Source organism: Mesoplodon densirostris, chromosome X (genome assembly GCF_025265405.1).
Source record: "Mesoplodon densirostris isolate mMesDen1 chromosome X, mMesDen1 primary haplotype, whole genome shotgun sequence".
NCBI lineage: Eukaryota > Metazoa > Chordata > Mammalia > Artiodactyla > Ziphiidae > Mesoplodon > Mesoplodon densirostris.
In genome coordinates, this window is record NC_082681.1 from 76,386,315 (window position 1) to 76,402,957 (window position 16,643).

The 16,643-nt window shown below is 39.1% G+C and overlaps 1 protein-coding gene across 1 annotated transcript; it reads left to right on the forward strand.

The window, feature by feature from the left end:
- The first annotated feature begins 2,591 nt into the window (after positions 1–2,591).
- LOC132481639 (nucleosome assembly protein 1-like 2) lies at positions 2,592–3,773 on the forward strand. The gene is given in 1 exon segment (XM_060086478.1): positions 2,592–3,773. A coding segment is annotated over 1 exon segment (1,182 nt).
- Positions 3,774–16,643: the final 12,870 nt, after the last annotated feature.

The following is a 16,643-nucleotide window of genomic DNA, read 5'->3' on the forward strand; positions in this document are numbered from 1 at the left end:
AGATTAGGAAAAAGAAAACAAATTTGGGTTCCTAGTATATATTGGATACTTCATGGCAATGTTTAATTTTGGGTAATGTAATCAGGTATTTCCCTTTTGGTTTGAAGACTTCTTATATGGCTATAAAGCGAAATTTGCAAACAAGTCACATGAATGAATCTTTTTATTCATTTATTATTATTAAATTATTCAAATCACTTAAATATCAGTGAATAATCTTTAAAATGGTAATTCTGAAGACTATTTATTGACATGGGAAGATCCTTTTGATAGGAACATAAAAGGGGAAAAAGGCAGGTATGAAAGAGTCAATACTATGTGATCTCAATTTTTAAAAATCTCTATTTGTTATTCACACCCAAAGAGGAAAAGAAGGGAAGGCATCAATATATTCACATTAATTCTCTCAGAGTGGTGAGATTGCTAGTGGTTTTATTACCTACCACAATTTCTTACTTTCCAAATTTTCTAAAATGAGCTTGTATTATATTTATCAGAAGAGGAAAAATAATTTTCTAATTATAGAATTAAAAACAGAAACAAGCAATGTAGGATTCATAATTATAGAACTATGGGACTGACACATGAGCCTGAAACTTCATGTTATTTGAACCTTCTACCTTCAGTCTATTTTAAATGAAATATGTTTTAATCAAACACAGGCACACACAGACAAATTGTAGTGGTTAAATATTTACATAATATTTACTGAGGGAGGAACATCTTTTCTTTACTTTCTACTTAAGCTCCTTGCTCCATCCTCTACACAAAGCACCTTCTGGGACCTTCTGATTTTTGTGACTCTCTACCATAGGTCTTTTAGCCCAATGAGGAGAATTTCCTCCCTGTTTCCTATTTCTTCTCCTCTTCCCGTCCTCTTCTTTTCCCTCATTATTATCAAGAAAGGTTTTTACGTGGAAATTTGGAGTGGAAAGTAGCACAGGCACCACATCAACTATAAAACAACCAGTCACCCATCCTTAGGAACCTATCATCTAAAAGGGAGGTTGTGTGGTAGAGCGAGAAGAAGCACTGCAATAATACACTGTTTACAGTTTTTTAAATTAAAACACACACAGACACACACACATCTAAAAACCTGGGAATAAATACACTAACACTCTATGATTAGTTCTGTGATTATGACACAAAAAACAGTTAACTGTTAAATTTGGAATATAATAACAAACTCTTTAAAAATCAAAGCCTTTAAATTATATGTGATCAGTATTGAAATATGGACAAGAAAAAACTAGTTGGTTTCCCTACCGTAGGAAACTTATTCCATCTTGTTAATACATTTTCATGTCTTTAACTTTTTCCCTAGTGCCGAGTCGTTGAATATTTCCAATTTATTCAGAATTTCAAGGCAAATGTTTTGCTTTTAGGGATATTACTTCACATTTGAGTATCCTTTTGTTTTACCTCCAAAACAGCCAGCATGGAGGAAGGGTAATTTGCGATTCAGCAATTCAGCAGCAGTATTCTGGGATATTGATAATTCAGGTATTAAGTGTTAACTAGTTATACATATAATTGTGGGCACTGGTCACCATAGGCCCTCCTTTACCCCCATTCCATCTCATCTCACTCTTCTCTAGTAAATGTTATCAGAGTTGATACAACTTTAAAAGAATGTACACTCTTCATAGAGATTCTGAAAATCCAAAATTAGAAAATAAAAGAAATCTCTGGGGAGTCAACATTGCTTAAAGACCTTCATTGTTAATATTTTAGTGTTTTACCCCCTTCTCTCTTCTTCGTGTATTTGAATATAAAAGACTCTCCCCCCTCCCGCCCTGCACATATGACCTTACAGTAGGAGATAAAATAATGTAATAATCTCAACAGGCTAAAGACATTCCTATTGTTTGTTTGTTTTTGTAATCAGTTGACATTATAGCTGCAACCTTGAGCTCTTTTGGAATTTTTTTAACTAATACTCGTTAAACATGGGATAAAAAGAAAGCATGTACGTTTTAGAAAAGATTATTGAACAACACTCAATTAGTGGTCATCCGTATTACATGTATTAATTTTCCATATAAGAGTGACTTGGAAGTCACGTTTCAGGCCTCTAACAACTCCCCTAGCCTGTACGTTTTGCTTTTCTAAGATAAAGTTTTCTCAGGTTTACTTAAGATCTAGGTTAGTCTCAGTCTGCTCCTCCTGTACTAGATTGTCCTCAACCCCTCCAGTCCAGAAATTTTGGAGCCTTACCGCTGGGAAAGGGGGGTGGCGCTGGAAATGTGATGGCTCTAATCATTCATTGGACAAGAGCTTGTCAATCACAGCTACCCAGCAAATAAGGTGAGCTTTGAAGCAAAAAAGTTTAGAGGGTCATCCTCTGAGAAATCGGCTTGAGGCACCTCCTCCTTTTGCTTAGGCAGCTAGTGAGAAAGATCGTTTAGTGGGCTGCTCGGGCTGCAGCCTTAGGCTTGCTCCGGTATTGCACCCGCCTGGCCCTCTGCTGCTTCCTCCCCCTCAGTCCAGCTTCCGTTTCTGCCTCCATCTTAGCCCCGGCCAGTGCCCACGTCTCAACCAACTGCCGTCTACTCCACTTCGGTGAGTCTTTTCCTGTGAAAAAGCTAATGATGGAAGGGCTTGGGGAACAGGGTGCAGCCGGTGAAGAAGGCCCATTAATCGGCGCGGTGGCAGCCGAATCCTCTCCACGGGCCTTGATGGGGTACTCCTTAGACGAGGGCTTTACTGAGAGCCTGCCTCTGGCAGTTAAGTACCGAGTGTACGCTCTCAAAAAGCTTCAGGCCAAATCCGCAGGCCTAGAAGCCAAGTACCTGAGGGAATTTCATTCCATCGAGAGGAAATTTGCTGGCATCTATTGGCCCTTATTGGAAAAGAGACGCCAGATCATCAGTGCGCTCTACGAGCCCACGAAAGAGGAGTGTGAGGTGAAGTCCAAGGCCGAGGACAATGATTATAATGAAGTGGAAGATTATTCTAATGCTCAGATGCAGGGTCCGGAGGAGAATCCAGAGTATGAGGACTTGGAGGAATATTGCGAGGAAGGTTTCGAGGATGTGGAGGAGGTGTTTGGGGAGTATGGAGGAATCGAGGGACATAATGTGGACGAAGAGAAAGAGGAGCCTACAGGGATCCCCGATTTCTGGCTCACAGTTTTAAAGAACGTCGAGGAGATCTCTCCATTGATTGAGAATTATGACGAGCCCATTCTGAAGCTCTTGCGAGACGTGAAAGTCAAGTTTTCAAAACCCGACGAGCCGCTCGCCTTCACTCTGTAATTTCACTTTGAACCCAACGACTACTTCACAAATGAGGTGCTGACCAAAACTTATACGCTCAAGTCTAAGCTCCATTACTCTGACCCCCATCCCTTTAGGGGATCTGCGGTGGAGCATTGCATAGGCTGCAAGATAGACTGGAAGGAGGGAAGGAATGTCACTGTGCAAGCGGTCCTGAAGAAGCAGAGGCACAGGTTTTGGGGACTGATGCACACAGTGACCCAGGAATTCCGCCGAGAGTCCTTCTTCAGCTTCTTCATTGCTCTCCAGTGGGGTCTGGATGCCGATGAAGATGTGGAAGACGTCTTCATTGCTCACAGTTTGCACACCTTTGTCATCCCTAGAGCTGTGTTGTACTTCACAGGAGAAGCACTTGAGACCGAGCAAGAGGTGGTGATCAGGGAATGTAATGAGCTGGCTTATGACAAAGTCACTCATGAGAACGGGTTGGCTGCTGTTGGGGGTGCTAAAGGCCAAAGCATGGACCCCCAGGCAGAAGATATTGATCGCTGAAGCAGGGAGGTTGGTGTATGTGAGCCCCCAGGTTAAGAGACTGCCTGTGTTTACAGTAACCAAAACTTAACCATAAGTTACTTACAGTCTTAAAGTGCTGTCTCTTCCTGGTACTCTCAGTATAAAACTATGTCCAAATATATATTTTATTTATTTATTTATTTTAATGGGTTTTTTTTGTCCAAATATATTTAACAACGCATTCCATCTAGCACTCCAGTAGTGTAAATTTTATTTTATTTTATTTATTTATTTATTTATTTATTAATTTATTTATTTTTGCTGTGTTGGGTCTTCGTTTCTGTGCGAGGGCTTCCCCTAGTTGTGGCAAACGGGGACCACTCTTCATCGCGGTGCGCGGGCCTCTCACTATCATGGCCTCTCTTGTTGGGGAGCACAGGCTCCAGACGCGCAGGCTCAGTCGTTGTGGCTCACGGGCCTAGTTGCTCCGCGGCATGTGGGATCCTCCCAGCCCTAGGGCTCAAACCCGTGTCCCCTGCATTAGCAAGCAGATTCTCAACCACTGCGCCACCAGGGAAGCCCAGTGTAAAGTTTTTAAAGAAATGTAGAAGGCAGTGAATTCTCTAAGCATATGTAAACCTTGCTATTGTGAATTCATGGCTTTTGTCAGGTTGCTGTTGTTGCCGTGAAAAATTACCAGAACTGATAACTGAGATATATGTGTTTGGAGATTTTTTTTTTCCTGGAAAAAGCAAAGCGAGATTGCCTCTGTTCCCCAGCCTTCTTGGTGAATGGGCTTTATTCTGTTTGCATTAACTGTGCCTTCAACTCTTTGTTATAGAAATACAGCAAGTTATACTAAAATGCACTTGATTTGTAATTTGAGAAACTAGTAGCATAAGAATAAACATTTGCAGCAAAACTACATTTATTGTTATTGACTGTTAACTTGTTTATAGGCTCCTGTATTTTATGTGGTATAGTGATCTACTCAGAAACCTAGCTGTATTATTGTTTATCAGTGAGGTATAGTTAAAACCATTTTCCCTAAATCCATAAATTGTGCCATGTACTTCTGCAAAGTGAGGTTAAAGTATGCATTTTCTTTTCTGGAATGTTCCTCTCTTTTATGGAAATTACATGATTAGTTAACCTTTTTCCTTATGTTTGTTCATTCTAAAATAAAGTTAATACAAATGTTAAACACTGTGTTTCTTCTGAGGGGATTGGAGTTAAGGATATGGCCTTGTCCCTTCAAATACCAGATGGAGGATTTGGTTGGGAGTTATTAGCAGATCAGGTTTATCCTTTGGGTATAGTATTCACTGTTCCTAGGGCCCACTACACTTTGCGATATGCGGGCCTCTCACTGTTGTGGCCTCTCCCGTTGCGGAGCACAGGCTCCGATCCCGCAGGCTCAGCGGCCATGGCTCACGGGCCTAGCCGCTCTGCGGCATGTGGGATCTTTCCAGACCGGGGCACGAACCCGTGTCCCCTGCATCGGCAGGCGGACTGTCAACCACTGCACCACCAGGAAAGTCCCCACTACACTTTTTTTTTATTAGTTTCTGCTTTATAACAAAGTCCCACTACACTTTTAAGAGTCTACAATGATGCTCTGATTTGTTTTAAAATCAGAAGAAAATGAATATTATAATAATAATGTATACATAATAATCTGTCCTAGATTATTTTTGTCTTATACCAAAAGAGATGTAAAATATTCGTTTATGTATATATGAATATCATAGAGAAAAAGGGATCAGGATGGTAAAACTACCTAGACTCCATGAAAATCACAGTGAGGCCCTGGGTCCCACCATTAGAAATAAGTGAAGGAGGGAGTTCATGGAGTGGTTGAGAAGGGTGGTAATGTGACAAAGGAGCAGAAAAGAGGGAGGGGAAGAAGGAAAGAGAGGGACAAGCAGTGATGGGTTCTTCAAGGAAAGGAGAATAGAGGGCCTCCAGGCTCATGGAGCAGTGAATGTCCTGACTAGCTGGAGGGGAGAGGGTTAACAATGCTGGAGAGGGAGAGGTGGGGCCAGAGCCCTGTTTGGACAAGGCCTGGGAGAAATTGGAGTGAGCTTGGCAAGGGAGAAGGAAAAGGACTGGAGAGGACAGAGGAGGGTGAAAGGAAGGTAAGGACAGTGAATGAGAGGACTGGAGGACAGAGAAGCAGAGGATGAAAGGGTCAAGGTTATTAGAGATGAAAAAGCATTCCTTGCCACGAGGTTGCTGAAGTTCAGGTTTTATGGTTTTGGTATAGTTTGCAAAAACTTTAGTACCCTGTCCAGGAAGAGGGACCCGAAGGGGAACTAGAGGAACATCGGTCTGTTGTAAGTAACCTTTAATCATGCTCTTTCATTGCCAAAATACATACACATATGAATTCACTAATTTTTATTAAACACCTTATATTGTACTATTTCTGTGTGCCAGACACTGTTCTAAGCACTTTACAAGTATTAAACTCTGTAATATTTATTTTATAAATGAAAAAGTAGTAAATGTAGCAGAGAAGAATTAATTATAATACCAATTAATACTTTCTTCCAAACCCCAATTTAACTGTTAACAAGCATATAATTTTATATGCTGCTTTAAAAAACAACTTACCATTATAGCATTAGTGTTTTCCTGAAATTTAATTTACATTTTAAAAGCTTAATTATTAATAATCATGCAGTATTCCAATGTATGAGAACACAATTTAACTATTATTTTAATGTTGGTTATTGGTTTCTAATTTACATAGTGAAGTAAGCAAATGTTCTATTTTCTAATATTAAGACTTTTTATTCAAGTTTCTTTTTTTAATTTTGCCTTCTAAGGCTTTTGCAAACTCTCTGAGAGCTAAATGGCAAATCAGAAGCAGGAGTCAAATCAAATCATTGATTAGCCAGAAGTTCAATGAGAAATATAGTCACTAGACTGTAACTTGATCTTTCACATGTATAGTCACAAACCTTTCCTACTCAACATATATAACAAATCCTTTTCCTGCTCCCTGCACCAAAAATTTTTCACACATATTTTGAACATGCAAGAACTTGAGAAATAGAGTTCTCTTGAGCCTTTTTAGGAGAATGATAAACTTTAAGCCACCAAAAAAATGAATGGAGGATCTAATGCAAAAGAACCGATGGTGAGCATTAAATCAACTTAACTATAGGACTAAGATTACGAACATATATGATTAAACAGAAAACAATTTAAATTTTATGAGCACTATCAATGTGAACATAATATAACTAGCAAAAGTTGGGACTAGAAGGGGGATTTCTTTTCTAGCTGGGGATCAAAAAATCTGGCAAGGTAAGTAACAGACATAAGTATATATTTAAATAATGCCCTACGAAAAATAGTATAATCAACAAAAATTAGATACTGATATTTTTCCTATCATTGCTCATGATAAGTCAATAGATACTTTTAAAAGAAATCAGTAATTAAACATTAAATAAAATTGTGTTTATAAATGTAACAACTAGAATGAAAGGCAAATTTTCCAAATTATCAAAAGAAAGATTCAAAGCTAAACTAAGAAAATAAGTACTGTATAATAAATAAGGAGAAAAAAGATAAACAGAAAACCTAAAACAGATGTGGTTAGTGAAATTAGATATAACATTTGACTCTCCTTGTCTGGAAAATGCTTCTTTGAATATCCTCATGAATATCTCTCACCTCTTTCAAATATCACTGTCTCAATAAGGCCTACCTTGACCACCCTACTTTAAATTGCATGTGCTTCCTACATGTACTGACAGTTTTCCCTTATACAGCTTTGACTTTCCCCCATAGAAAATAGCACCTTCTAATTCACTATATGATTTACTTATTTGTTATTTATGGTGTTGATTGTCCTTTCACAGTAGAATATAAGCCTTATGAGAGCAAAGATTTTTGTTCATTGATGTTCATTGATTTTTGATCCTGGTTCATCGATGTATCACAAGTACCTATAATGGTGCCTGGCACAAGGTATCTGCTCAATAAATATTTGTTAAATATGTTACTCAATATCTGTCTTACTAAATGTGAATGGGATAACTCATCTAGGAACTAATCCTACAAATATACTTTTGCAAAAGTACATGCTCAAGGATATTTACTGTAGCACAGTTATAGTGAAATAATGGGAAATTTTTCAAGTCCATTGGTAAAGTCTACTTACATAATTATGGTCCAACTCTAGAGTAGACATTCTTTTCTTTTTGTCACTTTATTTTTTTATTTACTTAAATTAATTAATTTATTTATTTATTTATTTATTTGCGGTACACGGGCCTCTCACTGTTGTAGCCTCTCCAGTTGCAGAGCACAGGCTCCAGACGTGCAGGCTCAGCGGCCATGGCTCACGGGCCCAGCCACTCCGCGGCATGTGGGATCTTCCCAGACCGGGGCACGAACCCATGTCCCCTGCATCGGCAGGCAGACTCTCAACCATTGTGCCACCAGGGAAGCCCCTATTTTATTTTTTTACATCTTTATTGGAGTATAATTGCTTTACAATGGTGTGTTAGTTTCTGCTTTGTAACAAAGTGAATCATTTATACATATACATATGTTCCCATATCTCTTCCCTCTTGCATCTCCCTCCCTTCCACCCTCCCTATCCCACCCCTCTAGGTGGTCACAAACCAACGAGCTGATCTCCCTGTGCTATGCAGCTGCTTCCCACTAGCTATCTATTTTACGTTTGGTAGTGTATATAGGTCCATGCCACTCTCTCACTTTGTCACAGCTTACCCTTCCCCCTCCCCATATCCTCAAGTACATTCTCTAGTGGGTCTGTGTCTTTATTCCTGTCTTACCCCTAGGTTCTTCATGACATTTTTTTTAGATTCCATATTTATGTGTTAGCATACGGTATTTGTCTTTCTCTTTCTGACTTACTTCACTCTGTATGACAGACTGTAGGTCCATCCACCTCACTACAAATAACTCAATTTCATTTCTTTTTATGGCTGAGGAATATTCCATTGTATATATGTGCCACATCTTCTTTATCCATTCATCTGATGATGGACACTTAGGTTGCTTCCATGTCCTGGCTATTGTAAATAGAGCTGCAGTGAACATTCTGGTACATGACTCTTTTTGAATTATGGTTTTCTCAGGGTATATGCCCAGTAGTGGGATTGCTGGGTCATATGGTAATTCTATTTGTAGTTTTTTAAGGAGCCTCCATACTGTTCTCCATAGTGGCTGTACCAATTCACATTCCCACCAGCAGTGAAAGAGTGTTCCCTTTTCTCCACACCCTCTCCAGCATTTATTGTTTCTAGATTTTTTGATGATGTCCATTCTGACCAGTGTGGGATGATATCTCATTGTAGTTTTGATTTGCATTTCTCTAATGATTAATGATGTTGAGCATTCTTTCATATGTTTGTTGGCAATCTGTATATCTTCTTGGTAAAGTAGCAAGATACAAAATTAATGCAGAGAAATCTCTGGCATTCCTATACACTAATGATGAATAATCTGAAAGTGAAATCAAGAAAACACTCCCATTTACCATTGTAACAAAAAGAATAAACTATATAGGAATAAACCTACCTAAGGAGACAAAAGACCTGCATGCAGAAAATTATAAGACACTGATGAAAGAAATTAAAGACGATACAAATAGATGGAGAGATATATCATGTTCTTGGATTGGAAGAATCAACATTTGTGAAAATGACTCTACTACCCAAAGCAATCTACAGATTTAATGCAATCCCTATCAAACTACCACTGAAATTGTTCACAGAACTAGAACAAAAAACTTCACAATTTGTATGGAAACACAAAAGACCCCGAATAGCCAAAGAAATCTTGAGAACAAAAAACGGAGCTGGAAGAATCAGGCTCCCTGGCTTCGGATTATACTACAAAGCTACAGTAATCAAGACAGTATGGTACTGGCACAAGAACAGAAATATAGATCAATGGAACAGGATAGAAATCCCAGAGATAAACTCATGCACATATGATCACCTTATCATTTTTTTTTTTTTTTTTTTGTGGTACGCGGGGCTCTCACTGTTGTGGCCTCTCCTGTTGTGGAGCACAGGCTCTGGACGTGCAGGCTCAGCGGCCATGGCTCATGGGCCCAGCCGCTCTGCGGCATGTGGGGTCTTCCCAGCCCCATGCCCCCTGCATCAGCACGCAGACTCTCAACCACTGTGCCACCAGGGAAGCCTTGGTCACCTTATCTTTGATAAAGGAGGCAGGAATGTACAGTGGAGAAAGCACAGCCTCTTCAATAAGTCGTGCTGGGAAAACTGGACAGGTACATGTAAAAGTATGAGATTAGAACACTCCCTAACACCATACACAAAAATAAACTCAAGATGGATTAAAGACCTAAATGTAAGGCCAGACACTATCAAACCCTTAGGGGAAAACATAGGCAGAACACTCTATGACATAAATCACAGCGAGATCCTTTTTGACACACCTCCTAGAGAAATGGAAATAAAAACAAAAATAAACAAATGGGACCTAATGAAACTTCAAAGCTTTTGCGCAGCAAAGAAATCATAAACAAGACCCAAAGGCAACCCTCAGAATAGGAGAAAATATTTGCAAATGAAGCAACTGACAAAGGATTAATCTCCAAGATTTACAAGCAGCTCATGCAGCTCAATAACAAAAAAACAAACAACCCAATCCAAAAATTGGCAGAAGACCTAAATACAGTAAACATTCTTAAACACTATGAGACAGCTATGTACACCAATGAAGAATAACCTCTAAGGTAAAATGTTAAGTGAAGATAGCAAGATGTTGAACACTATATTATACTATCATTTTTGTAAAATTAAAAAAAAGATAAAAGCATTTGATCACATATTGATCATGTATTGATTCTGTACTCTTCTGGAAAGATACATGAGACCATAGTAATGGTGGTTGCCTTTGTGGAAGGGAATAAGGACATAATGATGGGAGGGAGACCTCCTCAATCTATGCTTTTATCACGTGTGTAGATCTCATGAGCAAAACAACTGGGCCTCTGGGAAGGCTTTGGAAGGAGAGCTTAATAAATAGGAGAGCTATTTATAGAGCTTAATAAAATCCTCTTAACAAAGAGGATTGGATTATTCTACCTAAAATATTGGGAGGAATTTGTTTCTGCTCTAGTTGCCTTTTCATAACTATTTGCATCTTTAATGGCTTGCTTGATTTCAAGAGAGAAATGAGAAACAGGGCCCATTAAAATGTAAAGAGACTGGAGCCTGTGGTGGCAGAAATGTATAAGGGACTTTTTAAAAGTAGGAATGTGTATTAATTTTAAGTTTTTATTACTGCAGTGTACACTTACCTTCCCCATCTCATATATTTCCAAAATCTGTTTTATATACAAAGAACTTGTGTGTATGGTCCCAGATGTAAATCAAGTAAATGGGTGTTTTTCATATCTGAGTCCATATAGCTTGTAGAGATAGTGGGATAGCAAGAGTGTCTACCAATCTAACTTATTCAACAAAAAAGTATACCTAGGAGCCATGAGTGAATGGATATTGCAAAAGCCATTTTCCTTCACAATTAGTTCTCTTTAAAATTGATTGGTCTATTCTGATTCTTTGATTCTCAAAGGATCTAGTACACCAACTGGTATACTGGAGTATTGGAGTGTGTGTGTGTATTCCTTTAAAATCCAGTAGTAGATATATAATTTATTTAACTCCTTTTTCCCTGCTAGAATTCCATGAGTTTTACAATGAGAAAACAACTGCTTGATTCTTACCTTACTCCATGACTTAGTAGTTGTGTGATTTATTTGGCAATGATTTAACTTACTAAGTTCTGATTTTCTCATGTGTAAAGTATCTATCCCTATGTATATATATTGTGTATTCCTAGGATATTTCCCCCTTCTGGCAAATATCCCTTTCTTCTTGGAAAATTGCTCCTCTTCCCACTCCTAGAATTTTGGTTCTAGTGGAGGTTGTATCTCTGGCCACAGAAGTGCTCAGGTGATTCAAGTCAGTTCCATCTGAGTCCATTCCTAGAATTTTTCCAATTGAATCTAAGGAAGACAGTCTTTTTGTCTCAAGTGGCAGGGCTAGGATAAAATTAGTCCAAGCCATGCAGCTAACCACAGTTCCATCTTCGTGAAACCTGAAGTTCACATTCCTTCCCTGGTTTCTGCTTTCCTAGAGCTTTCAAATTCACCTGTTCAGCTCTTTCTTTGATTCAGTAAGTATTTTTTCAATATATATATTTTTCCTACAGAGAGCTTGCTTTCTATCATGGGTATGTAAATTACATCTACCTCACTAAGTTACATCTATGCTCACAAAGTTGTAAAATGTTAGTAAATGGTATGGTAAATGCTTATCCTAATGCACTACACGTAGACACTCAGTGATACTGTAGCACATGTAAGAGGAATAAAGAAATAATTATTGCTACTTATAATCTCACACTACTCTCTAGGTGTGGAATTGGTAACCAGAGGGCCTTTTGTTTATTGGTAAAATTAAATATGCACATTTGAAGGAATTAGGACCTAAATTACTCTGCAAGTGAATAGAGGAGATAATTTAGAACCAGGGGAGGGCAAGGAAGAACTCTGGTTTAAGGTACAAGGCAGAAGAGATGCATTAAATGGGCAATATTATCTCCAAAGATAATTTCATGTGTGGACAAACTATAAAAATAAATACAATATATTCAAAATATTGACTTGATATATAGTTTACTAATTGATTATAATTAAATTAATTACAGTTTCTTACCTTAGAACTGTGAAAATTCATGACTTATACTTGGATCAGCAAAGTATATTTGTGTATATGTGGGCAAAGTCTCATTTTACTCTGTTATAAAAGAGTGATATCTTACACCAGTCAGCTTATTTCATTTTTAATTACCTAAAATTAATAGTCAAGAAAACAAAGTTTCTAAAATTATTTTAAGGAGAAATCTATAAAAGATAAAGAAGACATAAAAAATTGTATCAAACATACTTTGTCCTACCATGAATAAAACTTTTTCAGTTCAACATTTTTTTTCTTAGTAATTGTCCTCATCTTCCTTTTCAGTGTTATTTCTACCTATTGTCAATATTTATGTCAAATTGTTTTAGTGGTTACCTGATTAACTGTAAAAAATGCATTTATATCTGTATTACTTGAATTATCAATATCAGTTCTGCTTATTCAACTGATTCTCCACTGTGAAAGATGAGCAATTTAGCTCTCATTCCCTGCTTTCATCTCCAAGTCTCAGTACCTTAAAAATTTTTAATGCTCATATTAGTAAAATTTATAACATTATATACACTTAGAGCTTTCTTTCTTTTTTTCTATTTTTAACACCTTTATTGGAGAATAATTTCTTTACAATGGTGTGTTAGTTTCTGCTTTATAACAAAGTGAATCAACTATACATATACATATATCACCATATCTCTTCCCTCTTGCGTCTCCCTCCCACCCTCCCTTTACCACCCCTGTAGGTGGTCACAAAGCACCTAGCTGATCTACCTGTGCTATGTGGCTGCTTCCCACTAGCTATCTATTTTACATTTGGTAGTATATTATAAGTCCATGCCACTCTCTCACATCATCCCAGCTTACCCTTCCCCCTTCTGGTGTCCTCAAGTCCATTCTCTGTATCTGCGTCTTTATTCCTTTCCTGTCCTGCCCCGGGTTTTTCAAAACCTTTTTTTTTTTTTTCTTTTAAGGGCACTTATTTCCTTCTGCCTCATTTATTTATTTTTTTATTTTTGCTGTGTTGGGTCTTCATTTCTGTGTGAGGGCTTTCTCTAGTTGTGGCAAGTGGGGACCACTCTTCATCACGGTGCATGGGCCTCTCACTATCGTGGCCTCTCTTGTTGCGGAGCACAGGCTCCAGACGTGCAGGCTCAGTACTTGTGGCTCACGGGCTTAGTTGCTCCATGGCATGTGGGATCCTCCCAGACCAGGGCTCGAACCCGTGTCCCCTGCATTAGCAGGTGGATTCTCAACCACTGCACCACCAGGGAAGCCCCCAGCCAGCTTTCTTTTGATGTACATTTGCATGGAATATCTTTTTCCATCCCCTCACTTTCAGTCTGTATGGGTACCTAGCTCTGAAGTGGATCTTTTGTAGACAGCATATATATGGGTCTTGTTTTTGTATCCATACAGCCAATCTATGTCTTTTGGTTGGAGCATTTAATCCATTTACATTTAAGGTAATTATCAATATGTATGTTCCTATTACCATTTTCTTAATTTTGGGGGATTTGTTATTGTAGGTCTTTTCCTTTTCTTGTGTTTCCTGCCTAGAGAAGTTCCTTTAGCATTGTTGTAAAGCTGGCTTGGTGGTCCTGAATTCTCTTAGTGTTTGCTTGTCTGTAAAATTTTTAATTTCTCCATCGAATCTGAAAGATATCTTTGCTGGGTAGAATAATCTTGGTTGTAGGTTTTTCCCTTTCATCACTTTAAATATGTCTTGCTACTCCCTTCTGACTTGCAAAGTTTCTGCTGAAAGGTCAGCTGTTAAACTTATGGCAATTCCCTTGTATGTTACTTGTTTTCCCTTTCTGCTTTTAATATTTTTTCTTTGTATTTATTTTTTGATAGTTTGCATAATATGTGTCTTGGCATGTTTCTCCTTGTATTTATATTTTATGGGACTCTCTGCACTTCCTGGACTTGATTGAATATTTTCTTTCCCATATTAGGGAAGTTTTCAACTATAATCTCTTCAAACATATTCTCAGTCCCTTTCTTTTTCTCTTCTTTTTCTGGGACCCCTATAATTCAAATGTTGGTGCATTTAATTTTGTCCCAGAGGTCTCTCAGACTTTCCTGAATTGTGTTCATTCTGTTTTCTTTATTCTGCTCTGCAGTAGTTATTTCCACTCTTTTATATTCCAGGTCACTTATTCGTTCTTCTGCCTCAGTTATTCTGCTATTGATCCCTTCTAGAAAAATTTTAATTTCATTTTTGTGCTGTTCATCATTGTTTGTTTGCTCTTTAGTTCTGTGGGTCCTTGTTAAATATTTCTTGTATTTTCTCCATTCTATTTCTAAGATTTTCGATCATCTTTACTATCATTACTCTGAATTGTTTTTCAGGTAGACTGCCTATTTCCTCTTCATTTTTTTGTTCTGGTGGGTTTTTACCTTGCTCTTTCATCTGCTGTGTGTTTCTCTGTCTTCTCATTTTGCTTAACTTGCTCTGTTTCGGGTCTCCTGTTCGCAGGCTTCAGGTTCATAGTTCCCATTGTTTTTGGTGTTTGCCCACAGGGCTAAGGCTGGTTTAGCAGGTTGTGTAGGCTTCCTGGTGGAGGAGACTCGTGCCTGTGTTCTGGTGGATGAGGCTGGATCTTGTATTTCTGTTTGGCGGGACTGTGTCTGGTGGTGTGCTTTGGGGTGTCTGTGACATTATTATGATTTTAGGCAGCCTCTCTGTTAATGGGTGGGGTTGTGTTCCTGTCTTGCTAGTTGTTTGGCATAGGGTATCCAGCACTGTAGCTTGCTGGTTTTGGAGCGGGGCTGCGTCTTAGCATTGAAATGGAGATCTCTGGGAGGGCTTTCGCCATTTAATATTACATGGAGCTGGGAGGTGTCTGGTGGACCAGTGTCTTGAACTGGTCCCACCTCAGAGGCACAGGCCTGACACCCGGCCAGAGCACCCTGTCAGCCACACGGCTCAGAAGAGAAGGGAGAAGAAAAGAAAAAAAATTAAAAAAATAAAAAGAAATAAAGTTATTAAAAGAAAAAAGAATTTTTAATTATTAAAAATAAGAAAATTTAAAAAGTAATAATAAAAAGAAAAAAGTAGGAAAGAAATAAGAGAGCCACCAAACCAAAAAACAAATCCACCAAGGATAACAGGTGTTAAAAAGAATATTAAAAAAAATAAAAGAAAATGGGCAGACAGAACCCTAGAACAAATGGTAAAAGCAAAGCTATACAGACAAAATCACACTAAGAAGCATACACATACACACTCACCAAAAGATAAAGAAGATTATATATATACAAATTAAAAAAGGAAGAGAGCAACCAAATCAATAAACAAGTGTACCAATGATAATAAACTCTAAATACTAAATTAAGATAAGCATAAAACCAGAAACCAGTCTGTCGCATACAGGAAACCCCAAGTCTACAGTTGCTCCCAAAGTCCACTGCCTCAATTTTGGGATGATTCATTGTCTATTCAGGTATTCCACAGTTGCAGGGTACATCAAGTTGATTGTGGAGATTTAATCTGCTGCTCCTGAGGCTGCTGGGAGAGATTTCCCCTTCTCTTCTTTGTTCTCACAACTCCTGGGGTTCACCTTTGGATTGGCCCTGCCTCTGCGTGTATGTTGCCTGAGGGCGTCTGTTCCCGCCCAGATAGGACGGGGTTAAAGGAGCAGCAGGAGCTCTGGCTCACTCAGGCAGGGGGGATAGAGGGGAAAGGAATGAGGGGCAAGCCTGTGGCAGCAGAAGCCATTGCAACAGCCTGAGGTGTGCCATGTGTTCTCCCGGGGAAATTGTCTCTGGATCACAGGACACTGGCAGTGGCAGGCTGCATAGGCTCCTGGGAGGGGAGGTGTGGATAGTGACCTGTGCTTGCACACAGGCTTCTTGGTGGTGGCAGCAGCAGCCTTAGCGTTTCATGCCCGTCTCTCATGTCCGCACTGATAGCCGTGGCTCGAGCCGTCTCTGGAGCTTGTTTAGGCGGTGCTCTGAATCCCCTCTCCTTGTGCACCCCGAAACAATGGTCTCTTGCCTCTTAGGCTGGTCCAGACTTTATCCCAGACTCCCTCCTGGCTAGCTGTGGTGCACTAGCCCCCTTCAGGCTGTGTTCATGCAGCCAACCCCAGTCCTCTCCCTAGGCTGTGACCTCCGAAGAAGCCAGAGCCTCAGGTCCCAGCCCCCACCCGCCCTGGCGGGTGAGCAGACAAGCCTCTCGGGCTGGTGA